Source organism: Gekko japonicus, unplaced genomic scaffold (assembly GCF_001447785.1).
Source record: "Gekko japonicus isolate JY-2015 unplaced genomic scaffold, Gekko_japonicus_V1.1 scaffold6, whole genome shotgun sequence".
Lineage (NCBI taxonomy): Eukaryota > Metazoa > Chordata > Lepidosauria > Squamata > Gekkonidae > Gekko > Gekko japonicus.
This window is the reverse complement of record NW_015166417.1, coordinates 1,282,550-1,310,405: the sequence shown is the minus strand read 5'-3', so window position 1 is coordinate 1,310,405 and position 27,856 is coordinate 1,282,550. Positions and strand designations below refer to the sequence as shown.

Sequence of the window (27,856 nt, the reverse complement as noted above, 5' to 3'; positions counted from 1 at the left end):
GTTTGATTGCCCACTCCTCCACATGCAGCTGTTGGATGACCTTGGGCAAGTCATAGTTCTTGAAAGAGCTGTTCCCTCAAGGGCAGTTCTTGAAAGAGCTCTCTCAGCTCCACCTACCGCACAGGTGCCTCTGTGGGGAGGGGAAGGGAAAGGCGTTTGTAAGCCGCTCTGAGACTCCGAGTGAAGGGCGGGGTATAAATCCAATCTCCTCCTCCTCCTCCTCTTCTTCTTCTCTCTCTGTCTTGGAGAGGGGGAAGAGGAGAAGCAGTGGCTGCTGCAGTATCTAGGAATATGAGTTTCTCTTGGTTAGAGATATGGCACATTTTTGAAAATCTGGAACAGTGCTAGGTATATTAATTGTCTTCTTGTCTCACTGAATCTTGACCATATACCTGCTCATTTGTAGTTAGCTTATCTCACTGAACTAATTTATTATATTTTAGTTTAGTAAAAGGAGCTGCGGTGGCCAGGGGTCATTTCGTAGAAAAAGAGCTGCAGGAGCTCATTAGCATAACTTATTAGCATATGCCACACCCCCTGACATCACCGGAAGTGTGCACCAGCCCCTCTGACAGGCAGAAGCACCTGGGATCCATTCTTTCCCCCCTCTCCCTTCCCTTCGCCTCCAAGTCGGGCGAAGGAAAAGGGGAGGGGGAGGATCTCAGGCGCTTCTGCCTGACAGAGGGGCTGGCGTGCCCACAGCCAGCCTGGGTGAATTCTAGAATCATAGACTCATAGAGTGGGAAGGGACCTCCAGGGTCATCTAGTCCAACCCCCTGCACAATGTAGGAAATTCACCAATACCCCCACACACCCCAGTGACCCCTGTTCCACGCCCAGAATATGATTTTTTTTTAAAAAAAACCTCCAGGATCACTGGGGGCCAAACTGGCCTGGAGAAAACTTGCTTCTTGGGCCCAAAGTGGCGATCAGCATTTCCCAGGGCGTGTAAGAAAGGGCCACAAGAACTAAGCACTGATGCAACCCTTCCTGCTCTACCTCTCGTGATTTGCCTAAGTTCACACAATCAGCATTATGATCCTTTTAAAGTTGAAAGCATGATATAAATGCAAAGGACTATTTGTAAGATTATCTGTAAGACACAAGACCAGGACGTATCTCACTTCTGGCAATCACTTGGAGAGACTCCAAGCTATCACTCAGCTTCCATTGCCCCCCACACACCCCACACTGGAATAAGAACATAATATCAGGCCATACCACATTGCAATAAAGCCCCTACAACTGTATACAGAAATACTGAGCTTCCCTACCAATTGCCACAACTAGCCCACCACACAACCAGGATCAAGACTCCTAAGTGGACCAACAGACAGGCATACACTCATTTGAGAAACTGAGTATTACATTACAACACCTCCGGAACACTACAGATCAGTAGAGGCAGCACTGCACAGTGGTCAGAGTTGCAGATTGATGTGGGGAGACCCAGGTTTGTATTCTCACTCTGCTGGCTGAGCTCGGACATCACATGCGAGAGGTGGAATGTGACCCTACGAGTCCAAGGCCACTACCCTGAGGCGCAGGGAGGCAAGGGAACGTTTTGCGCCACCCCTTCCCCCACGCGTGGGCGTTGCAGCTGCCGCCATAACTTTTTAAGGAGCCGGGAATAAGAGCTGGGGGAGCCAGAATTACCTCTCGCGCGTGAGGTGGAATTTGCCCCTACGAGTCAAAGGCCACCACCCCGGCCTCAGGGAGATGGGGGAACGTTTCTCCCCCTCCACCGTGTCCCAACTGATGGCTGGTGGGACCAGGGGCGGGGCTTATGTGCCCGCCCCCTGGGCTCCTGACTGGTAGAGCGGTGCTCCGGTGCGCTCCAGCAGGAACCAAGGCCTGGCGGTGGCTCAAGTGGTTAAGACGCTGAACTGCAGGCTTTGGAAGGTCAGTAGTTCAGCAGTTCGAGACCCGAGTGTGCTGCATGACGGAGTGAGCTCCCGTCTCTAGTTCCATCTCCTGCCAACCTAGCAGTTCGAAAGCAAGAAATTGCAAGTAGATAAATAGGTACCACTTAAGTGGGAAGGTAACAGCATTCCATGTGCCTTGGTGTTTAGTCATGCCGGCCACATGACCACGGAAGCGTCTTCAGACAGTGCTGGCTCTTCAGCTTTGAAACGGAGATGAGCACCACAACCCTAGAGTCGGATTCAACTGGCTTTCGAGCAAGGGAACCTTTACCTTTACTAGTCTAGTAAAAAGTCCAGGTATAGTAAAAACTAGGACTAGTTCCGTTTGATTTATTTATCTATTTATATTGAAAACATTTATTACCTGCCTTTCACACTTGCGGAACTCAAGGTGGTTTAAAATGTTTTGTTTGGATCTGTTAATTTGTAAAGTGGTTGGCACTGGTGACATTTTATATATCTATGTTGAAATTGTTGGTTGTGACATGTAATTGATTAATAAAGAAAAATATTTTAATGTAGAATGCTGTCATTTCCATATCGTGCGCGTGGCGAGGGTGTGTGTGTCAATAACTTTTTATCAAGTGTGTCCAGTATTTTTCTTGAAACCAGCTGGTAACCCTAGCTGGGGCCTTCAAGCTGCCCTGTAAGTTCTATTTGATAGCCTTGACAAGGTGGTTGACCAAGGATGGTTGTCTGCCTCACTCTTTTCAGGAGGCTGTTCCATAACAGTGAGGCAGCAACAGAAAATGCCTGGGCTGTACAGTATGGTATTCTGAAGAGTGAAAGGATAGTTAAGAGGCCCTGTTGTAAGGGGCACAACTGCCACACAATTCATATTGATAGAGATGGTTTTACTGGTATGGTATAGCCTGGAATCTCTATGTGCTTACATGCATGTGCATATGCAGCAGTAGCTTCTCAGTACTGTGTTTGCTAGCAAACTTACAGAGTTACATGAAGCCACTTGTCAGTTTCAAACTAATCAGAACCCTTTATTCAAGGAACTACATTCTAGATCAGGGGTGTCAAACATATGGCCCCGCAGATTTGGACCCTGCAGGCCTCATATCCAGCCCATGAGCAACTGGGTCCCTCCTGCTTCCTTCTCCAGGGCTGCTGCATCGCAGCTCACTTTTTGTAAAGTACTGAGACTGACGAGTGTTTTCAGCTCTCATACTTTTATTAGCTAGCCTGTTTGGAGGCCGGCTTATATTCCCTGAAAACCCCACACCCAAAACACACCCCACTCAAGTGATTGGTTATTTACAGTGGCCGAAAGTTCCATGGGCTCTCAGCCCGGAGCCTAGCTCACCGATTGGTGTGGGCTAGGATCCGCTTAGTCTATTGTGTTCTGGAGCGAAGCTCAGACGTTTCACCTGTCTGCGTGGAGCCCTTGCCTCACACGCGGTCTGAGATGGATATATTACACTTTTGCCCAGCTCCCTCTGCTGCTTCCTGTTTCCGTCCAAGCCTCCTTCCTGCTTCCCCCTAAGCCAAGCCTCCCTTTCCTCCATTGAGAGGAAGGGAGGGGGAGGCAAAGAGTGTGAGAGAGAGCCACTTAGGAGAGAGAGCAAAGTCTGTGTCCCATGGCTTCTTTAAGACAAGCAATGTTTTATTTCAGGTATAAGCTTTTGTATACTTCAGAGGGAGGAAGGGAGGGAGGGAGGGAGGGGAGATGGATTCTTCTGACAAGCACAATTTACATTGAGATTACTATGCTCTGCTGTTTTCTTTGAGACACATCGATCTCTCTCCCTCCCTCCCTCCCTCCCTCCCCCCCCTCTCTCTCTCACACAGGTTTATGTGTGTTAAAAGGGAGGGGCAGGTTGGTATATGGGGAAAGGAGAATTAAAAGGAAATTATTTTGGCTTATTCTGAAAAGGTTTTTTTAGATTGGATTTCTCTGTGCTTATCTGGGATTTCCTTTTCTTTCAAAAAGACCCTGATAAGGAATTAGAGCACTTGGATTGGCTACCATTATTAAACAATGGAATCCCATTGGATTCCATTGTTTAATAGTGGAAGTAGATGACTAAGTATTTAAAATACATTTATGGTTTCATATTTTCCAGTTCAACATGGCTCTCTTTCTCCCCTCTCACCTTGCGGGCTGCCTTTCTTCAGTCCCTCTTTGCTTTTTCAACTGTTTCATTATCATCACCAACACTTGAATGGATTTTGCCCAGTCTGAAATCAACACATTATTTCACTTGGAGAGATCCCACACTCCAGTTTAAGCAGATGGGGGGGGGGGAAGAAATCTAACAGTACAGCTTGCAAGCTTTATTAGTGGGAAGAAGCAAGAATCCAGTAGCACCTAACAAAATTTGTGTCAGGGCATGAGGTTTTGTGAGTCACTGCTCACTTTTTCAGATACAGCTAGAATGTGAGTCCATTGGTCCTTATATTGAGTGGAGTGATTTGAGATGCCAAATGACAATAATGTTGGTAATGAGATAGGAAACCTAGGTGTTAGTTCAGCCCTGGATGATGTATTGAGCTTCATTATCAGTTTCAATTCAGCAGTCTCCATTTCTAATCTCACTTTGAAATTCCTTTGTAAGAGAACTGTTACTCTTAGGTCAGCATGGTCCTGGAAGGTTAAACATTCCCCCACTGGTTTTTGAATGTTGTGGTTTCTAATGTCAGGCTTATGTCCATTTATTCTTTGCATCCTCATGGACTGAATCCTCCTGGACCGAATTGAGACCTAGATTTCCTGTCTCATTACCAGCACTGGTATCTCCACCAACTACCCCTCTGCACATCACACCTGATCCAATCAAGCCTGCTTTGTCATTCACCTGCTATTGCTATTCGGCATCTGAAATCACCTTTATAAAGTTTATATCTTCTGTACCTCGTGTTACGTTTTATGGTACGCATGGCCCAGCCCAACAAAGTAGCAGGAAATGATGGAATGAAAGGATGCTCTTTGTGTCCTGACCTCTCTGTCTGTCTTGAAATCTATGGTACTGTCATAAGCATGCCTACCCCCTGTCTCTCAGGAGGTGTCATTTCTACCAGCAATAAACCCCTTCAGGGTGCCCCAGGAGTCTATATACCAGGCATCTTGACATAAGTGAATGCAAAGATGGATGACAGAACTAGGCAGCAACTCTGGGAAGCACATGAGATCTTGTTCTGACAGCTGCAACTCCCCCTCCACCCTGCCGACATCTGCATACTCCAGACAATGGACTTGCTTCACCGCAGAGCTACTTGTTTTCAGCCTCAATCCCTAATCCGATCAATCTCCTCTCATTCTTCCTCCCCACATTTCCTTTATAATAAAAACTCCTGACTTTTACTCCTTTTCCACACCCAAACCTAGGTGGCTCATCAAGCAGTATTGTTTCCATTTTGATTCATTTAAATTAGCAATCCATTAGTCCTTGAACCACTGGAGGAAGCAATCAGGAACCTAACCTAAATTGTACTTTACATCCAGAAGAGAATCTCCAGTCTCTTTTGTCCACTTCTGGGGACTCTATACAGCGTTTCCAAACTATATTGTTTCACCCCTGATTAATCTCATCAATGTTTTGTTGTGAGAGACCCCTAGCAGTAGGAAGCTGTCCGGATACATTTTTGGGTATGATTAGCCCAGCTCAGCCCCATTGCTGTGTTCTTGTGGTCTTGGGCGCCTACCAACCCCCCCCTTTCAAATATACTGGGTCCTTCCTCTGCATGAAGCACTGGTCGTTTCACCATCTCTCCTTCTTCATGGACTTCTCAACTTCTTCAGGAAAGGTAGCTATCGCTTCACTCCCTGCTATTCTCCCATTCCTCGCTTTGTTTCCCATTGACCTTGTAAGTTTTCTGTGTGCTTCTTGTGTATTAATTTCCTTTCAATAAAACATTCTTTATTTTACCCTTGCACTGGTTAATGAGAACTCTCTTAAAGGGAAAGATCCCCTATACATAGGTAGTAGACCCTCACTTGCTGAGGCCTGCCGTTTAGCTAAATTCCCCCAGAAACCGAAGGCAACAATTCAGTTTCTTAAATTCAGGGGTCATTTCGTAGAAAAAGAGCTAGGGGAACTCATTACCATAACTCATTAGCATATGCCACACCCCCTGACATCAGGGGCCCGGCGGTGGACCTGCAAGGCCAGCGGGAGTGCGAGGAAGCCCCGCCAAGGCCCTCCCTGGCCCCAGGCAGGCAGGGGTGGGGAGAGGCAGGGAGGAAGCAACTTACCCTCCCTCTTCTCCTGCCTCCTCCTGGCTGAATGAGGGCTGGAAGCGGGGCAGCCGGAAGCAGGGGGCAGGGCTTCGTCATGTGCCCCGACCCCTGCACCTCACCCGGGGGAACTGTGTTCCCCCGCGACCCCCCCGAAATGACCACTGCTTAAATCTATGCTGGTAGAGGTAACACTGTCTCTGAAGTCTGAGGCAAGGGACAGCGTATACTCCTTCATTTCCAACACCTTCAAGAGTTTCTACTGCTTTTCACAGTGAGTGGAGGAAGGGTTGAGCATTAAGTCCCTCGCCTATTCCTACTCTTACACAGCAGCTGAGACAGTAATAAGCAAGAAAGTCCTTGGGTTGGAGGTTATGGTGGAAGCTCAATTATGCTCCTCGAGCTTCCCAATTGACTTGAAAGCATGTGGACCTCTGCCTTTTTTTTCCCTACGAAGTGCTAAATAATATTTTTATATGATTGAGGGAACTTGCCCAGTAGCTGAAAATGCATTATATAACAAGGGCTAACAGGATTATGCTCATTCAGTAGGCTATAGTAGTTCCCTGTGGAGCCAAACATTGAGCCAACTATGAAGTCTGGAGGAGATGTTCACTTTGTCTCAGCAGAGCACTTAGCCTAATTATTTAAAATGGTATTAAAAATTTCCATTAGATGTAGTACCCTCTGGTCAGTCCAAACACTTTTGGGAAGAAGACCCCACTCAGTCGGCTTGCTTCCAGGGCAGCATAAATGTTACAAAAGATACATTATTTTCTCAAAGGAAGCCAGATGCAGTAAAATATCTCATCCTCAGTTCAGTGAGGGTTTAAAAAAAACCCCCAAAACCCCAGCCATTGGAATGTACAAGGTTGCTTGTATACACACCCTGGAATGTTTTGGAGGAAAAGGGTAGAGAGAGATAAACTTACCCTTTCGTTCCATTATAATATCTGTTTACCTAATTCCGAAAGAATCTGCCCATTGCCTGGTTTGAGGGATGTAAAATGGCAAAAAACACAACCCAAACAACAGCCCCCCCCCCCAGCTTATGTGACCAAGGTGTGTCTCCCAGAAGAGTATTTTTCCTCCTGGCTCAGATTCAGCCTTATGATTTTTTTTAGGATATTATCCTCCTTTAATGTCTCAGTTACAAGAATTAATAACTTTTTAATTTAATAAATATAATAAATCCAGTCATGTACAGTGACGCAAATGCCTTTTTAATAATCACATTTCTGTTTACCTCAGGTTCTCTCAGCAAGGATTTCTGAGGTCACATTCTAATTATACGGCATGTCTAAAGACAGAGAGATGCGTTATGTCAGGAGGACACCCTGAGGGCGTTATATTTATTGCAGAGGCTCATCATCACAGGAGGAAGCAAATAAACATGCAGTCCAGACTTCTTGACAGAAAAATATTTGACATTCCCAGGGTTGCCAGAGAACATTAGGCCAAGAACACTCTGTTGACCTGTGTTATCCTGTTACTGACTAAGCACATGGATGCCAAAATGATAGGTAAATGGGAAAAGTGGGTGAAGACTTTTGGTTTCATCTGGTGTTCACTGATTGTCCCTCCTTCTTGCCCTATGCTTTAACTACTGTTTATGTGTTTTTAAATATGTCTTTTAGTTCTGATTTTAAGATTTTTTTAAAATTATGCCTTGTTTCAACTGTTAGCTGCCTTGGTGGCCCTGACTAGGTGGATAGGTGGCATATAAATCTTGTAAATAAAATAAACAGAAAATTTCTTTTTAAAAGAGCATCAGTGTGTAATTAGACATGTAGTCCTTCCCTTCCAGGTCGGACATTGTGACAATACATATGATGGTCAAGTCCAGATGTCCTGGCCAGCCTCTTGTCTGTGACAGGCATGAACATGGCTTGTTTGCTGTGCCCTCATGCACCATCTCTTGTCTCCTTGTGTGTGATTGTGATTTGGGAAGCCTGTAGTCAAACTGGTTTGCCACATTTGAATGTAGGCGCCAGTGCAAATTGGAGTTAGTTCCCTCTGAGCAAACAGGGATCTTGAATCACTGTAATCTAGGTTTATAATCTTTTTGTGCATGGAAAAAACTCTTTACCTAGTGTCACAGTTCTGAGCACCCTCACCTTGGGGAGAAGGGGGAGAGCAATGGTATAGTCCTAAGGGAAACAGTGGCAGAGCTGAAGGGCAGAGGAAAGAACAAGTTGAGTTTGCAGAGGGAGCTTAGGAGCACCTTAGACATGAACACGGACACCACTGCCTCCCTGTGGAGTAAAAGTCTCCTCTAATGTAGAAGTCTCCTTGGAAGACAGGTCTTCCTCATGAGTAAGCTAAGTGAGGTAGGAACTGATAGTGGACAGGAGGGAGGTAAAAAGGCACCACCTAGAGGACGCAAAAGGTGCCACAGGCAGAAGGAGGGCAGAAGAAATGCCAACAAGTCCTGGAGTCCCTGCAACAACCCCTTATGGTTTTGAAGGAAAGAGGTGGTTTGCCCATTGCCTGCCTCTGCATATCCACAAGAAGAAAACAAAGGTCTACACCAGTTGGAGCAAAGAGACAAAGAAAAAACAGTGGTGCAGTGGGAATTTTTTTTAATTCCAATATGTTAATAATTCTTACATGTTTTGCATTGAGCTTCCTAAGGAAAAGAAAAAAAGTTAACAAATATCTTTAAGCCTTCGACAACATATCTTTTAACTTTCTCTTAATCATTTCTTAAAATCATATCAAAGCAATAATAAAAACAAGGGACACTCAGTTATCAAGAGCCACCCAAAATACTGCTAGGAACTTAGAATAATGTTATAACAATTATTGCAAGCATGTAAAAACAAGATAATTCCAAAACTATTAATTTCAAATATTATTTAATGTTCTTTGTACATGATCAGAAGTTCTGAGCGGTCAGTGTGATGCAGCAGCAAAAAAGGCTAATGTAGCCTTAGCATGTATTAACAGAGGCATAACATCTAAATCACAAATCATTGGTCAGACCGTACCTAGAGTATTGTGTGCAGTTCTGGAGGCCTCACTTCAAAAAGGATGTGGACAGAATGGAACAGGTGCAGAGGACAGCGATGAGGATGATCAGGGGCCTGTAGACCAAGCCCTAGGAGGAAAGGCTGAAGGACTTGGGAATGTTCAGTCTGGAGAAGAGGAGGTTGAGGGGCGGACATGACTGCTAATTTGAAAGGTTGTCACTTAAAGGAGGGCAGGGAGCTGTTCCTGTTAGCAGCAGAGGATAGGATTCACAATAATGGGTAGAAAGATACCAGCTTTTACAGTAAGAGTAGCTAGATGCTAGATTGAATGCTATTCTGTCAGGAGAACTATTGGGATGCTTAAATAAATTCCCTTACTCTGAGCGACTGCCAGTGTGGTTCTGGCCAACTAGACACCCTTCAGCATTGTCTATTCGACTGTGATTTGCTAAATGATGCAAGAGATAGCTGGATAAAACCCTATATTCAGAGCTCTAAATGTGAACTGAATAATTTGAGGTTTCTTTTAGCAGGGGTGGATTTTAATAGTACATTGGCAATTGCCAAGTTCTTTTCTCAGTCGATTAAGATTAAAAATCATTAAATTTTTACATTATATAGACACATGTTAAATAAATTCCCTTCTTTTTCCTTCTTCTTCTTTTATTTGTAGTGTGACACTGTTCAGAGCCGAATTGGCTGTAAGAGCAGTATCATTAAAGTAAAAAGTAAGAGTAGCTCAGCAATAGAAATGGCTGCCTAGGGAGGAGGTGAGCTCCCCTTCACTGGCAGTCTTCACACAGCAGCTGGATGAACACTTGTCAGGGATTACTTTAGGTTGATCCTGCATAGAACAGGGGGCTGGGCTAGATGTGGTCCCTTGTAACTCTATGATTTGATCTTTTAAAACATATTTTATTATTGTTTTGATATGTTATTTTAACAAATAATTAAGAGAAACAGATAAAAGATATTTGTTCACATTTCCCCCCTTTATTTTCTTCTATTTTTGACATATGCATAGATCCCCCTGAGGATGCTCAATGTGAATCATGTAGAGGTATGAACATATTGTTTTTTTCTTCACCTTTCTGCCTCTGTATAGCAACTCTAGACTTTCTTGGTGGTTTTCCATAAAAGGTTGACTTGGCATAGCTTCTGAGATCTAACGAGATCAGATAGCCAGGCCGTCTAGGTCAGGGCAATCTAAAGGAAGGTCTAAAGCAGGGGTGTCAAACATGTGGCCTATGGGCCACACTTGTACCTAGCCTGCAAGCAAGTAGCTCTCATCTGCTTCCTTCTCCCACTCTCCTGCTTCCTTCTGCATCACAGCTTGCTTTGCCAGGCTCTCTAAATCACACAGGAGCTACAGAGCAAAGCCTCTCTTCCCTCCATTGACTGAGGCGCCACCCCCCTTTTCCTCCCTTGGGGAGGGAGGCAGGGAAAGAACAAGAGCTTACTTTGCCAGGCTCTCTCAATTGCACAGTAAAGCTACTGAGCCAAGCCTCTCTTCCCTCCATTGGCTGAGGCTCCTCCCTCTCCTCCCCTGGATACAAAGCGCCTTTAAGACTAACAAAGTTTTATTCAAGGTATGAGCTTTTTGCCTTGCTGCAGAGAGGGAGGGAGGGAGGGAGGGAGGGAGGGAGTTGTTTTGTTGGACTCATTATGCCAGGATTCTCCTGGGTGCAACTGGATTCCCCTTCTCTTTTTCACTGTATTCATGCCCTCGTGATCTACTCTTTCTCAGTAGGAAAGCAATGTGAACTATGCAGATGAGGAATAACAACAAGCCAGTGAGGTGGATTAGGCTGAGAGTGTGTGTTCAGACCAAGTTCACCCAGCACATTTCCTTTGTAGACTGAGGATTTTGAACCTAGACTTCCCAGATAGCAGGCTGATACTGACTACTATACATTGTTGTCTCTCTATTCTTGCACTACCTCGTAGGAGTTGCAGTTATTTTTATGGGAAGACTATTGTCTGGGAAGATAGCTCTCAGTCTGTGCCATGGTGCCTTCACACGTTCTTGACCAGCACACGTAACAACTTATGTACAAAATCTCACAATGCCCAGCCATTTCATGTTTTCCCTTGGGTCTTGGGCTCAGAGCATTGAGCATGAGATTTCTGTAATGGATGTCAATAAATCAAAAGTATATTTGATGGGGATGAGGCAAGTAAAGGACCATCCGGAGTTGAAATTTCCATACATGTCCCACTACTGGATTCTGAAGGGCTCAGGAGACTAGCCAATTCTTGTTTCACACTAGTTGCGCACCGGGGGGGGGGGATGTTGGTCTCACTGTTTAACTGCATATTAGTTGAGACAAATATTTTTGATGGTTCCTTCAAATTAGATGAATTAGTCGTGGATTGCTCTGCCCGCTTCAATAGTGGGCTTTTCTAATTCAGAGCAAGAGTGTTAAATAAACAAAATATTGCAAGAGTGCTAATGTTTTAAGCACATTTTATTTAAAGTTTTAAAAAATATTTAATTGTGTTTGTCTGTGTCCTTTATAAAGTTTATATCTCTGCTACCTGGCATTACATTTTATGACACACATGGCCCAGCCTGACAGGGTCTCATTTATGTCAGATCTTGCCCTCATAACAAATGAGTTCGACACCTCTGGTCTAAAGAATCTCCTTCAATAATGACCTTTCCTGGATCTGAGATCCACAAACAGTACTCTCCTATGGGAACTAGCATCAGCTGAAGATACTGGTTGGGATCTGTGGAAAGTTTTTCTAGGAGGTGAAACTACCACAATCCCTACAGACTTTCATACAGAGTTAAAGCGTTTTCTCATAGGCCTTTGAATTGGATTGAAGATGGATTCCCTTGTAGTTGTTTTTACACTGGAGTCTGCAGACATGTCTTTGTAAATGTAATCTGATTTTAAATGTTATCTGATTTTAACTTCTGCACCACTTTAAGCAACTTTGGATAGAAAAATGATGAATAAATAAAATAAAATAAAATGAACTTTTTTGCATGGATATGTTTGCCCAGGGAACCTCCTAGAAGATTCCTATATGCATGCGATGTCCACTCAGACATTTGAGTTAGTTGGCCCAAGCAACCAGAGGACCTAGCTATATGTTACAGCATTTATGGGTCTGCCCCAAGACCTGTCAAGCAGATGTGTACTGGGACTCAGTTCCTCATGAAGCTTAGATTATCAGGCACACAGGAGCCTGATTCAGATTGCAACCATGTTATGTGGGGAGATGGAGCTTAAGCCTTCACCCTCATGTTGTTTTCCTGACCTGAAATGGCCATGGAGCCCTTATTTGCCCAGTGGGAAAATTTGCATGTACCAATGTGCATATACGTTTTCCCAACAGGGCAAACAGTGGTTTCCTGGGGTCAGGAAAACAGATGGGGGGTTTAAGTTCCCTCTCCCCACATGCTGTGGCCCTGATCCAAGTCAGTCCTCCATGGGCCTGAGAAGCTAATTTTCAGCAGGGAACTCACAGCATACACCTGCTTGACAGGAGCCGAGTTGGACCCTTAAACAGCCCAATATGTACTTAGGCCCTAAGACTGTACCATAACATAAGCAAAATGCTCCCTGCTGTGGAAGATCTGTGATATTGGCAGACAAGCTGTCTTTCAGGAAAGCTTGTCCACCTTACTGATCTTCTCATCAGGAACTCTGAAAAGCTTTCAAGGCACCCCAGGATTTCTAAGAACATGCTTGAAAACCATTAATGTTTAATGTTGAAACCAAATACTTAGTGAGTAAAAGTCTATTTGTGGAGCAGTGTATCTCCTTCCCCTAGTCAAGCTTTTAAGGATTAGAATGGGTATTAGGGTTGCCAAGTCAAAATATCTTACCGGCGGGGAGCCTCAGCCGGGCTCTGGGAGCTGTCCTTCGATGCGTGAAGCATGCACGCCGCCAGCAGATCTCCAGAAGTGACGCGTGCCGTCGATCACGTTGAAGGCGTGGCCCCAATCGTCAGAGGGAAAACCATAGAGTTTTCCCTCCGATGATCGGGACCACGCCCCCAATGTAATTGACGTGGTTGCGTCACCTCTGGTGACGCAGCCATGCTGCACTTCGGGGGGCGGAGTTCCCCCCGGGGCCCGATTCCGCGGCGGCAGAAATCGGGCCTCCGAAGCGGAGGTTTACCCGCCACCTGCCCCCACTTGTCAGCCCTAATGGGTATACAAAAAAGTGTTCTGGAAATTGTTACCTTTTTTTGCCAGACTCCCTATTCATTTTCCCTCACAGTCTGCTATCTGACTTGCATCTACATAGAATTTTTTTTAAATGCCTTGTGCATTTCCAGTCCTGATGGTTCCTTAGCTCCTTATTTGGTTTCCCCCCTTGAATCTCTTTATGGCTGGGTTGGTGTAACATGTACATCAAATGGAAACTAGGTGATTATCTTACCACTAGTTAGCTGAACATTAGCACTCACTATTTAAACTGTAGGATGTCAACAAAAACGTTTATCATGACCTTTGGAAAACATGTATCGAGCAGGAAGGGAGGGATTTTATATGATCCTTTGTGGGCCAATGGAAGAGATGTGCCTTTGCAGAGTAAGCAATCAAAGTCCATTCTGAGCATACCTTGGTAACACAAATGAAATGTTTGTAGAAATCTCCTAAATAAATACATCTGGATACAAATTGATTGGGCAACTCCTGGCATCAGGATGACTGAAACTGTACTTTCTGTTTCCATTTTCTCACACACGCTTTTAAATATCCATTTCTTGGGAATACCAAGAGACAGTGGAGGAGCAGCAAGGGCAGGAAATTACTCAGGAGATACATGCCTAACAAGCACATCATCCAGGGTTGCCAACCCTGCCGTGGGCCCTGGAGATCTCCCAGAATTACTACTCATCTCCAGACAATAGAGATCAGTTCCCATGGAGAAAATGGCTGCTCTGGAGAGTGGCATCACACCCCACTGAGGTCTCTCTCCAAACCCTGCCCTCCCCAGGCTCAACCCTTAAACCTCCAGGTATCTCCCAGTCCAGAGTTGGCAACCCTGCCATCGTCCACCCAGAACACTTAGCTCATGTCTGTGCCACGCAGCATTATCCCTGACTGGCTTTTCTGTGAATAGCATTTCCCTAGTCACACTGGTAGATTACTGACTTGGGTGGGTCTCTTTGCCGGTTAGGGTGCTCTTTGCCAGAGCAATTGCAGTTAATTAGAATCGTTTTAGAAGAAAAGCAAAAAAATCACTTGTATCTACAGGGAGATGGCAGGCACGGAAGACAGAGGCAGAGGTCCCGTCCCCCCACACCACCATCTGGCCCCATAGGAGAAAGAGGAAAATATATGGTTGTATCTTCGGTAAACTGGAAGAACTGATGTGCCATGGGGGGGGGGGGGAACCAGAGGAGGAACCAATGTTATTTTTCTTCCATCTGTAGTTAAATATTCCAGTGAGAATTCCCTCATGAAATCAGGTTTATATTTAACCACGTCCTGAGGAACAACTGAAAACTAATATCCTTCACATATATGTGACTGTGTGATGGGCATATTCACAAGAAAGATTCATCATGAGAGGAGATCAGGGAAAGGACAAACGCGGTGATTGTTCCCTGTAAAAAAATATTGCATACAGTCATTCTGAGTGCTCCTTCCTGCCTGTTCTGTAACATATTTCCTTTCTTCAGCACCAGAATGAGATATTTATTTGGCATTAATTTTCCTTATATGAGCTTACTTTCATAAACACTGGGCAAAAACTGTTCAGTTGGATCCAGCCAGTGTTTCCCCAGGGAAGGAGAGGTTCCCCTTTGACAACAACAAAAAAGGCAATGCTGGGGATTGTGGGACCTGCATGGACAAAAGCCATGATGGACAGGAGCTTGTAGTAAGGAGGGGAACTGGATGAGGTTTAGTGAAAAGGCTGGCTGGATACAACCTACTTTATTTACTAAATCAGTCAAAAATAGTTATCTGAATCAGACATAAAATGGAGATTAAAATCCCTCTGCTGCCATGTTATATCAGCAACCATCATGCTTTATGACAGAATCTATATGCAAGCACTACTGAGTTACTGCAGTTCTGCAACACTGTGATTTGGCAGAATACCCAGTGCTTTCAGGCAGTAGCTGTTGCTTAAGGGGTGAGGAATGACATTCATAGGCTGAAAGACAAAACTAGAAGTGGGATGTTTTTTCCTCCTCATATCCATCTGCACTAGATGTTCTATGCATTTTTTGTAGAGATAGGTAAATGTTGCCTACTTAAGCATATTATTTATTTATTTAGGTTTCTAGCCTACGCTTCCCCGCAAGCAGGCTCAGGGCCAATTACAACAACATATACACAATGTAATACCAACCAATTAAAACATAATAAACAATTTAGAACCCAATATCTCAAGTTATACTACACTAATAGTCCACGATGGCACCAATAACACATCTACTCCTGGGCTCCCTATGTGTGTACAGATAGATGTAACTAAAGCGGGGGGGGCGGGCAGACAAGATCAGTGCCAGATGGAAACAATGCAGACGGAATAAAGCAGAGCAGAGCAGGGGGAGGCCAATACAGTTTGGGTTCCCGCCACCTCAACCATAGGCCTGGTGGAACATCTCCATTTTTTAGGCTCTGCAGAACTTCATAAAGTCCTGCAGAGCCCGGATCTCACTTGGGAGACTGTTCTACCAGGCTGGGGCCAGCTCTGAGAAAGCTCTGGCCCTGGTCGAGGCTAGGTGGGCATATTTCAGGCCGGGGATCACCAGTAGATGTTGATCTGTAGAGAGCAATGCACTTTTGGGGATGTATTGGGAGAGACAGTCCTGATGGTATGTTGGTCCCAGACCGCAAAGGGCTTTAAAGGTTAGAAGCAACACCTTGAACCTGACCTAGTATTCAACTGGAAGCCAGTGCAACTGGTGGAGCACCGGTTGTATGTGTGCTGTCAATGGTGTCCCTGTGAGAACACACACTGCCACATTCTGGACCACCTGAAGCTTCCAGATCAGTCTCAAGGGAAGTCCAGTGTAAAGCGAGTTACAGTAGTCCAACCTGGAGGTGACCATTGCATAGATCACTGTGGCTAGGTCATGGGGGGGGGGGTAGGGATCCAGTTGCCTGACCTGGCAAAGATGGAAAAATGCCGACCTGGCAACATTCATAACTTGGCCCTCTATTGATAGCGCGGCATCCAAAGTCACACCCAAACTCTTCACTGTTGGTGCTGGTGTTAGCAGCACCCCATTGAGAGCTGCGAGTTGGAGCCCCCCCCCCCGCTGCCCAGGCACAGAACCTCTGTCTTTGCTAGATTTAGCTTCATCCAGCTCTGTTTTAGCCACTCAGCCATGGGCTCCAAACCCTTAGCCAAACTATCTGGGGCAGAGACTGGCTGTCCATCCAACAACAGATACAACTGGGTGTCATCAGTATATTGATGGCAATCCAGTCTGAAACTCCAAGAAGGTGCATATAGATGTTAAATAGCACGTGGAAGAGAATTGCCCCTTGTGAGACGCCGCATACCAAAGGGTAATGCAGTGAAACTCTCTCTTTTGAAATTTTCGAAATTTTTTTTAAAGAAAGAAACTCTCTCCCCAAGTGCCACCCTCTGTCCCAAACCATGGAGAAATTAGATGAACCACTGTAAGGCTGTCCCACATATCCCCACATTGGCAAGGAATGGAACTAGCATCTGGGATGGGACAAAGGTTGGAAGGCGGCCGAGCATATCCATATCTCTGTCTCCTTCCCTTATAGTACCTTATCCCAGCACCATACCTCCTGTGTCCCCCAATTACTGGGATCCACAACCCCACTGGATCTCATCCACCACCACTCACCCAACAAACCTCCATGCATTAGTGCCCTAACCTAACTCACTAAACCTGACTAATAGAACAATACAAAACAGTGCTGACTAATTAACTGACTGAAAATCCTAACCTCTAACAATCCCTTAGCTATTCTGCTCCCTCCCCCTTACAGCCCCCTATGAATAAAATGACAGTTACAATAAATCCAATTTATACAAAGCACCTTCAGGACCAAGGACTGGAGAAATAAAGCACTTCTATAGCTGACTTTTCTAGCTTAACCCTACCTAAAAATGGGTGGAAGCTAGATTTAACAGGTCGCAGATTAAAAAACAAGCAAAATAATTGTCCTGACTTTTACCCCGCAGGGGCAATTCATGACCTGTATTAACAGCAGAAGTTGTTCTATCCACATGAAAAATATCAGTCCCAGACAACTCCACATTCTAACCACAGTTGAGGGAGTTCAGGTCTGGCTGGCTGGTCACTCTCAAGCCCTGAGACAGTCCCAGGGTCACCTCCACCTCATAGTGCCACTGGCCTGCCCTGGACTCTGTCGGCATCGATAAGCCCAGGCATCCAAGATCCGTTGAGCATTAAGAGTTGTTTCATTAATATTCTCTAATATTCAGGTCTTTGTTTTCCAATGAAGTCAAGGACAACCATCTAGTTTAGAAGTATCACGGTTTATCCTCAAAATAGCCAGGAGTCACTTAAAAAATGTCCAGGTTCACTAAAAATCATTAAAAGAAAAAGCTAACAGAGGGAGCTCAAGACTAGAGCTCACACCATGGCACCATCTCAGATAGGTGATGTGAAAGATCTCAGCCTGAGACCCTGGTTTGCTTCCAATCAAAGCAGACAGTACTGACTATGAGAGATCAATGATCTGACTCAGTAGAGGGCAGCTTCACGTGTTCGTGAACTGCAGTAGATTCTCTCTCTCGTTACAAGCGGAAATACCTTCCAGTTTAATATCACCTTGAAGCATGCTTCTTTTCTGCATTTACTATTTTCAGGCACTGTGCCTTTATTTTATACTAGATTTATTTCTTTATTTACAAAATTTATATCCTGCCTTTCAGTCCTTACAAGGGCTGCCAAGGTGGCTAACAACTGGCAGTTTGCCCCGATATAGGCACGTTTCAGAAATGTTCCACGACCAGATTAAAGGGGCCGTTCACACAGGCACATCTGTCTGGCGTTCCCCAGCCGTACTCAACCCGTCTTGTAATGCTTCGCTCCCACATTTAAAAGATACCTGGTGAAAGTGGTATCAAACCCTGGAAAGCGTGATTATCCTGCCTCCATCCCGCACCAACAAAGTGTGAACACCATAAACTGCGTTTTTCTTGTGCGCTTATGCGGATAAGCACATATCTCCAGATTACCAAAAAGAAAGCCGTGCCTTACAGCCCTGCCTCTGCCAGGGGCAGGCCAATAGTGTGAACCCTCCCTTGCGCCTCCTCCACAGTAGGCTCCCACATCAGTCGGTGCAGTATGACCGGGAAAACCCGGAACACTTTGTTCTGGGTCTTTTTTGCCACGACTCCCTCCCGCTTCAAACTGCCAGTCTGAACTTGGCCTTTGTGTTCCCCACATGTCTGCACTGGCCTTGCCAATCAGACATGCTTTGGGAGTTCTGTGCTGGGGACTTAATTTCTAGATGTGCATAGGCCCAGTTTGGATTATGAACGCATTGCGGGGGGATATTGGGCATAAGCCTCACTCCCATGTTGTTATCCTAACCTAAAACTGCCCAAGGAACCATTGTTTGCCCCAACAGGGAAACCTATGTGTACTGATCAACAAACTAAAGTGAGAGAAATCTTGGCCCAGCAAGAAATAAATTGATGTGGATGCAAGAAGAGGTGGGATGTGACCATTTTCTTATTGTCACTGAGTTCAGTTCATCTGGACATAACACTGCTTGGCGTCTTCTCTATGGTCAATACCTGACAGTCATCTTCAGTACAGGAAGTGACTCTTGTTCTTGGCTACCATTTATATTAGACACGTTGGCATGACATCTGTGTTCATCACTAGGCTGGCTTTCAGTAAGACATTCAACATGATCTTTTTTATTTGTTCCAGGAAAACTGCTGCAATCGCAGTAATATGAATTTTAAACCAGAAATCGGACAGCAATCCTACACTTTTGGACTGTTTCCTCTGGTGTTATGTAATTTATAAGAATTCAGTTATGATTTATGATTTCAATTATTATTTTAAATGTGTTGTTCTTGTTTGACTAGCACCCTTCACTGCATTTCCCTATTCAAACTGAGTTCCCTGTTTTTTAAACAAGCACAGTAAATTTATCACAGTTGTAATGTAGATTAATCCCCCAGGCTAGACCCTAACTTCATAAGAAGGCATGTTTTTCTTTACTGCAGAGAGAGATCTTGTAAAAAATGTAACAAATAAAACAATATATGATTTTATGGCTCTTGTACTAGTATTTATATCTATATATTTGGCATGAGATAATCTGATAAGAATAGCTGTTATTTTGTGCAGAATGCCTGGTCGTCTGCCTCTTTTCCTTTCCTTGCATTCTTAGTCCACTAAAACAGTATGCCTAAAGCATTTTTGAAAGCAAAGTAATTTTAATATAGTGTTGTTATAGTCTGATTGCTGAAGAAAACCTCTTTTGAAGACACATGCTAAAGTGCACCATCTTGTGGTCACTTCAAAAACAGTAGAAAAGAGCTTTCATGAGTCACCTCACGTCACTTCTTCAGTGACTCACGAAAGCTCATACCCTGCCACATATTTTGTTAGTCTTTAAAGTGCTACTAGACTCTTGCTCTTTTCTACTGCTACAGACAGACTAACACGGGTACCCATCTTGATCTCCTTCAAAAACAGTGTGTGTGTGTGTGTGTGTGTGTGTGGGTGGGTGGGTGGAAGAATATGAAAACAACTTCATACAACCCAACTGTAATGCCTAATGTAATTTTGAATCTCAAAGGTTCTGGGTCATATTGAACAAACCTGTACATTTTCAAGCTCTATTGATATCCATGGGAGAGAGTTAAGCATATGTTCAACTTTGTCACTGAACTCAGTAGGACGCCAAGAGCTTCAGGTACATTGTGCCTTGTATTATTAACAACATTTGATAAACTCTGAACTACGTTGACAACATCAGAAATTCAGATACTGATTCTGAGGAAGGAGGTAAAATACCCTTCAGTTGTCTGCTAATGACCCTGGTTCTGCAAATTGATATTTGTATTTTGAAATGGAAATCTAAATGTATGGAAGTTTGATTTAATATCTGGCCTAAAAGAATTGATTGTGGTGCATTTCAACAAAGCAAATGTGGACTGGCAGATTGTTGTCCCAGTACCAGTCAATTATTTCTGACTCTGGTTAATATGAGCTTTATCTTGCTTGACATTTTTAACCTCAGTCTAGTCAAAACACAGCTGCAAGTGCTGCCTTCCCCTTCTGCTTCCCTGCCCTCATTACCCCACTCTCTGTTCCTAATTTGAATCCCATGCTGTCACTTTCACGCCTTAACTTACATCTCTCCTTCCACTCATCATGTTTTCCCCTTAACTTTTCCTTTCTCCGTGCTCTACCACCTTGTTGCCCTTCTGGTTTTCAGCTGGTAGTTCTACAAGTCTGGGTTCCGGCTTGTTTATTTCTGAATTTCTGCCCCCATCTTTTGGCCCATGTCAGTTCCTTGAAGTGATTACAAATAATGAAACATGAAAAATATATGTGAACAACCGTTGAAGCAGTGAGTAGAAAAACAAATGTTAAAGCGCCTGGAATAATTTCATTGTTCCTTTCTGCCAGGCTACTGTTTTGTCCTGGAGACCCTTTATAAATCTCCCAGAATAAATTCTTTCTCTCTCCCTCCCTCCCTCCCTCTCTCTCTCTCTCTTCCTCCCCCCCCCCAAAGAAATTAACTTATTTTTCTTCATCATTAGAAGTGTGTTCTGCAGAATTTGTAAACTGGCCTTTGATTTGGCTATGTAAAAGTTTCCACGGGAAGGCAGGGAGTTGTTTTGTCCCCCAGATTTGAGGAGAATTTTTGGATGCAACATTTGGCAATTTTCAGCCATTTTCTTTCTCATAAATGTGATCTCTTTGCATGAGCAGTATGACTTGTAAACTGTTGCTAATAGCTGTGGTAACTTTAGGAAGGCAGCTGTGTTAGGAGCCTATTTGGCTGATCAGAGAGACTGATACCTAAGAAAACAATAAAATAAAAACATCTCCTCTGTCTATGGTCCTTTCCACACTAAACCTTAAATCTTGGTTCAACCCTGTCCCCAAACTTACATTCTACACTACACATGAGTTCACCCCTGTAATTATCTCGGGGTATTTTTTGTTTCCACATTACATTGAGGTCACCCTGGTTTTGCCCCACACTTGTACTCGGATAAAGGGATGCTGTTATAACCAGGGATAAATGCAAGGTATTGTGCTGCAAGTTGAATTCTGATAAAACCAGGGATGAGATCCAAGTGTGGAAACGACCTATGACATTAATTTTGGTGCTTCAGATGTTGCGGAGATTACTGTAGATGAGATTTGTGATATCCACATTTGAACCCTACACTTATACAAATGTACATTTCTCATTATGAGATGGGGGAAGTGGTGAGAAAGTAACTGCCCTTGGAGAACCCGTCAGGAGTTACACTGAGGATTCATTTGGCTAAGCTCAGAGCATTGGGTGGGGCTGGCCTAGAAGGTAAACCTTCTTGTGGAGCAAGCTTTTGTTCTTATCAGATTTGGCGATGCATCTTTAAGCAGGGACTTGTAAATTACTGTTAATTACTCACATTATTTAATTCAGTTCCAAATAGTATGGGTGTTGTTTTCTAAAGCGATCAGAGAGACAAACTTAGTAATATTTCAAACAAGCCAGTACAACTTGTAACCCACTAAGTCAAATGCAACCTATGAGTCACATGCTGTGACATGTCTGGATGACATGCTCACTCATATTTGTAATACCGGGCAGACAGCAAAAGTAAAATAAAATAAAAATAAAGCTCTGTTTGAGCTGGCAGACCTGCCTAGTGAGCTCTGTTCAACGTTGCAAGTCAGCAGGTAAGCAAGACTGTCTGACTCTGAATCCTGCAAGCAATTACGAGGTACTGCAATCAAGTTACTAAAAGTAAATTGAATTTAAAAACAGGGTATGCCACCTTGTGGCAGATAATTTAGCTAGGGGAATTCTCCAGGGTAACTAATCTCTGGAGTCTGGAGATCAGTTTTAATTCTGGGGCCTCTCTAGGCCCCATCTAGAGACTGGCAACCTTAAATTCATCCTTGTTCAGTGCACTACTAATTGATTGATAAGGTTGCCAGTTCTGAGTTGGGGAAAACTTGGAGATTTGGGGGGTAGAGCCTGAGGAGGGCGGGGTTTGGGGAGGGGAGGGACTTCAGTGGGGTATAATGCCATAGAGATCACTTTCCAAAGCTGCCATTCTTTCTGTTGCCTGGAGAGCAGTAGTAATCCCAGATCTCCAACCACCACCTGGAGGTTGGCAACCAATTGATTGACATTAACTGAAAAGAAACATAAACTCTAGTGCTGGAAAGACAGGCATGAATGCAGGCCAGTCCATATACTGTAATTGGCTGTAGCCCCCTCTGGGCAGAGGGGCACGTCATACTGCCCATCCGTGATGAGTGGGAGGCCAAATCATCTGGGGGAAGACCAGTGATTTATTCAAGGATCACTTACATACACAGGCAGCCCTGTCATTCACATCACTCTGGGCTCTTTGGCATACCCGAGCTCTAGTTCAGCTTCTTGTGTGGATCCTTGCTGCTCCTTGGGGCTTCTGGCTTCCCTAGCCCTGCCTTCAACTGCAGTCTCCCACTACTGGTTGGCTTCCTGCTCTCTCCTCCTCTTCCTCTCTGCTCCCTGTGTCCTCAATAGCGACTGCGATCTTGGCTCCATTCCTTGACTCCTCCCCAAAGCTCTACTGGTAGCAGGAGCTCCTTTGCATATTAGGCCACACATCCCTAGTGTAGCCAATCCTCCAAGAGCTTACAGTAGCCCCAGTAAGAAGAGCTCTGTAAGCTCTTGGAGGATTGGCTACACTAGGGGCGTGTGGTCTAATATGCAAAGGAGCTCCTGCTACCAGTAGAGCCCTGCTCCTCCCTATGCAGCCTTCTCCTTCCCTGCAGTGTCCCCAGTACCTGCCCTGCCACCACCTGCCAAAGCAGGCTTGCTGGCTAGCCCCTTGCCCTGCCCAGGCCTAGCAGTTGTCCTGCCTCTTGACCAGTGTATTCAAGGCTGGCAAGCCAACCCCAGCAGGCCAATTTCTGTCTGAGCCTGCTTCTGCCACTGGCATATCATTACAAAGGCACATGACCCCATGGGTCAACTGACAGTCTGGCTTGTCCCCACAGCCAGCATTGCCCCTAGTGTGCCTACTTCCGTAGGCTTGGCCACCAGGTTGGCATGTTGGCTTCTTGGGCTACTGTGTGATTATGTCCTTCAGCATCCTTTGGCCCTAGGGGAGTGCAGGACAGCAATGTTGCACCTGGCTGCTCAGGCTTCTCTTTCCACAAGGCCATTGAGTTTTGCCGCTCCTGTTTAGGGATGCAATCAGCCCCTTCTGACTGTGCTGTTTGCAGCAGTCATGCTGTAGGTTGGCATTCTGTACAGTGCTGTCAGGGGCTGCCCTGTTAGATTGCCTGCTTGAAACCCTAGGCAGGCACACCTTTCAATGGAAGTTAAGGCAGTTTATCTCATCACCAGTCATAGGCATTTCGGTTCTCACATGTAGCTCCTTCCTTTCTGCTCATTCTGAGGTGTTCACAAGGCTAGGGCCTTGTTGTCCATCATGGAACTCCTATTATGTCTCATGGAGGTCCTGTCTGTTAGAGGACTGGGATCTTGGGTCATCACAGCCCTCACTCCAGTGTCCGGTCTCTCAGCTCATCCTTGTCTCTGAGGGAGGGGAAGAAACTTGTTAGATCGCGCTAACAAAGGACTCGTACAGTGATTCAGCAAGTGATTCAGCTTTATTGGAAGTAACGAGCAAGCACTAACTCAGTAAGAAACCAGAACAGAAAACAGTGGGAGCTTATGCTCCTTTTAAACATAACCGGGCTAATGTAGCCACGCCTATTTACAAATAACAACCAATGAGATTGCTAGAATAAAGACCAATGGGAGTCTTTCCCTCCTAGGGAATGGTATCGTTCTGATTGGTTGCTGTTACGAAGCGACCAATAGGAAGTTCGCTCAGAGGAGCCCTGGTCTGGCTCGAAGCTTAACAGGGGAGTCCTATGAGGTGATTCATGTAATCATTTCAATACATTACAATTCCTCCCCCCTAAGTTAAGCCATCATCCCAATTGTTTTATTATTTACATACATGCAATCAACCTTTGTACATCAGTTATTCCAACAGTATTTACACTCATAGTCCTTCAGATAAGTCGGCATTTGCCGCGAACGCTGGGACCTGCGGAGCGGTGCAGGCTCCATGGGCAGACAAGGTTGTGGGTCAGAGTGGGGTTCACTACAGCCTGGATCAGGCACAGACTCGACTGGGATTTCAGCCCCGCACACAGGGTTCTGCCCTGACTCGGGGACAGTACCGGGCCTTTCGGTACTCACCGCCTGCTCTGGGGGTGTCCACTCGACATCGGGGGATTCAGCCGTCGGAGAGTCAGCGCTGTCCCTAGCCCAACGTCTCCTTAACTGATCTATGTGGCGCCGCCATATTCGACCGTCAGCTAACTGCACCACATACATTCGAGTACCCACAGAGTCGGATATAACCCCAGGAAGCCATAAGTGCCCGTTTGCATAATTTCGTGCGAAAACCTTGTCCCCTTTTTCAAACATGCGCACCTTCGGTTGCGCCGTGGTACGCTCGGATTGCTCTTCAGTGAGGTCTGGGTGCATTCGGTTCAAACGGGTCGTGAGTCTCCGCCCCATTAACAATTCGGCCGGACTACGGCCTGTAGCACTACAGGGGGTGGTGTGCTGCAGCAAAAGAAAGGAGCCCAGCCTCTGGCTCCAGTCCCCTTCGTCCATTTTACCCAGGGCCTCTTTGGCCGTCCTGACCATCCGTTCGGCTTGGCCATTAGATGCCGGATGGAAAGGGGCCGAAGTCATTTGGCGTATGCCATTACTCGTGAGGAAGAGCCTAAATTCCTCAGACACAAATTGAGGCCCGTTGTCACTGACGATGACGTCAGGCAACCCGTGGGTGGCAAAAAGTCGGCGGAGCGCATGGATCACAGCAAGTGATGTGGTCGATTTCATATGCACGACCTCCAGCCATTTGGACATAGCGTCCACCACAATTAGGAACATTTGCCCTTGGAGAGGGCCAGCAAAATCTATATGCAATCTGGCCCAGGGTTTACCAGATGACTCCCAGCCTTGGGGTGTAGCTTGTGGGGGATCGGGTCTGACTTGCTGGCATTTGGGACACCCTCGTACCCATTCTTCGATCTCTTTGTCCAGCCCCGGCCACCAGACATACCCTCTGGCCAACGCTTTGGTGTGTACCATACCGGGGTGACCCTCGTGCAGCGACTCTAACACTCTCGTCCTGAGTTTGTCAGGAACCACCACCCTGTTCCCCCATAATACACAGCCCTTAGAAATGGATAGTTCATTTTGACGGCTTTTGTAAGGGCCGAACTCCGGTTCAACGCTTCCAACCGGCCACCCCCTCCAAACCCAGTTTAATACTCGGGACAGCACGCTATCCTTGGCCGTGTGTGCTGCAATGTCCCTGGATGATACCGGGGGTCGAGGAAGCTCCTCAATTGCCAAGACCTCACAGGCGGGGGCAGGGTCTGCGCCAATGTCCGGCACCGGGCACCGGCTGAGGGCATCCGCATGCCCAATCGCTTTCCCAGGCCGGTGCTCTAAGTCAAAATCATAAGCCTGCAAAAATATCGCCCATCTAAGCATGCGTGGGGACATGATGTTTGGCAATTGCTTATCGGGCGCAAAAATCCCCAGTAGCGGCTTGTGGTCAGTGACCAGCAAAAATCGTCTGCCAAAAATAAAATCATGGAACTTTTTGACAGCCGCTACCAACGCCAGACCCTCCTTGTCTATCTGGGCATAGTTCCGCTCTGCCGCAGATAGTGATCTAGAATAAAAAGCGATAGGCGCTTCGCTCCCATCAGGCATCAGATGGCTTAAAACTGCGCCTACTCCAAAAGGTGAAGCGTCAGCAGCTAACACCAGGAGCTTGTGTTCATCATAATGCGTGAGTACGGCATTAGATGTCAGCAGCTCCTTGACTCCCACAAAAGCCTTTTCCTCGGCCTGCCCCCACTTCCATTTTGCCTCCTTGTGCAAAAGCGCGTGCAAAGGGGCCGCCACTGATGCCTTATGCGGTAAAAACGCATGATAAAAATTCAGGAGTCCTAAAAAGGATTGGAGCTCCTTCTTACTCACCGGCCTGGGGGCGTTTTGGATTGCAGATACCTTCTCATCCGTGGGGTGGACTCCCTCTGCGTCAATGCGAAACCCCAGGAAGTCCACACTTTCCACCCCGAGCGTGCATTTTGAGCGCTTAACTCTGAGACCGGCATTTTGAAAACGCCTGAGGACCTCTTTAACCCGGTCCAGTAGTTCCTGTTCAGACCCGCCCGCAATCAGCACGTCGTCAAAATAGGGCACTGTGCCAGGTACCCCCCTTAGTAGACGTTCCATGAGGCCCTGAAAAATCCCAGGTGCTACGTTGACCCCGAATTGCAGCCTGTTCACTTTAAAAGCCCCTTGGTGGGTTACAATTGTTTGGGCCTCGGCAGCCTCCGGGGTGACAGGCAACTGCTGGTATGCCTGGGCCAGGTCAAATTTGGCGAAAATCTTGCCACCCCCCAGGGAAGCCAAAATGTGGCTTATTACCGGGACCGGGTACGAATGTTGCTGCAGCGCCTTGTTAATCGTACATTTGTAATCGGCGCATAGTCGTATGGACCCATCTGATTTGACAGGGGTTACGATCGGGGTCTCCCATTTGCTGTATGGTACTGGCTCTAAAACCCCTTGCTCAACTAGTTTGTCAATCTCTTTTTCCACCTTATGTTTGAGAGACACAGGTACTTTCCGATACTTCAACCTAATAGGTTTGACTGACGGATCTAAGTCAAACGCAACCGGGGGGCCCTTGTACCTCCCCAACCCTTCGGCAAATACATCAGGGAACAGGTCGTACAGCATGCCCCATTTATTTTCAGACATCCTGTTAATCCCAGAAATACCAATGCCCAATGGCTCAAACCAATCTAACCCTAGCAGGTTAACCCGGTCTCCCTCTGCAATCAGGAATGACAGTTTAACACATTTCCCCTTATACTCAACAGTAACAGAGTCCCGTCCGGCCAAGGGAATTCGGTTGCCCTGGAAGTCGGACACTCTGGTTCCCGCAGGCTGGAGCCGCCGCCGGCTTCGGTTCGGGAACAACTGGCGCCAGGACGCGGCAGAAATCACCGTCACGGACGATCCTGAGTCCACCTCCATTGTACAGGGTCGGCCGTCGAGGAGTGGAGTCACGGTGATCTTGCCCTGGCTGCTGGTGCGATTTACGGCCGATGCGCTCGACAAGGTCGCCGTCAACTGGCAGCTTGCTTCCGATGCTGAGGAACGGGTCTTGCCTTGGGTGCTGACTGGAGTGCCCCTCTGCGCTGACCGGTTGTTAGTTGAGGGATCCTTCTTTGCTGATCTGCAGACTCTGGCCAGATGACCACGCCGCCCACACGCTCTGCAGTCGACATCACGAGCCCAACAGGAGTCGCGCTGGTGTTTCCCGCCACAACCGGAGCAAGGCTTGACGTTGGTAGTCTTCGCTGGGGTCCGCTTGCCTCGAACCGCGTTGACGTCATCATCCGCGTCTTCGCCCTCGCTGTCTCGTTGAGCGTGTATACTGGGCTCTGCCACCCGCTGGCGGACCTCCTTCGTGGACTTCTCCGCTGCTTCCGCGGCCACGGCCTCTTCGTAGGCCACTGCCCAGGTCAGGGTGGTGCGG

General features: G+C 46.1%; 2 protein-coding genes across 2 annotated transcripts in view; both read right to left on the bottom strand.

Moving 5' to 3' along the window:
• UPP2 (uridine phosphorylase 2) overlaps positions 1-17,425 on the bottom strand; it is a 146,367-nt gene extending 128,942 nt beyond the window's left edge. The window contains exon 1 of the mRNA XM_015411531.1: positions 17,314-17,425. Coding sequence (XP_015267017.1) covers positions 17,314-17,425 — 112 coding nt within the window. The remainder of the gene's footprint in view (positions 1-17,313) is intronic.
• Positions 17,426-17,483: 58 nt separating this feature from the next.
• Positions 17,484-26,919, bottom strand: LOC107110734 (uncharacterized protein K02A2.6-like; the record flags this gene model as incomplete). The annotated part of the gene is made up of 3 exons (XM_015411530.1): positions 17,484-17,528; positions 24,928-25,584; positions 25,735-26,919. Coding segments are annotated over 3 exons (1,887 nt in total), but the record flags the coding sequence as incomplete, so codon positions are not given.
• Between the last annotated feature and the right edge of the window lie 937 nt (positions 26,920-27,856).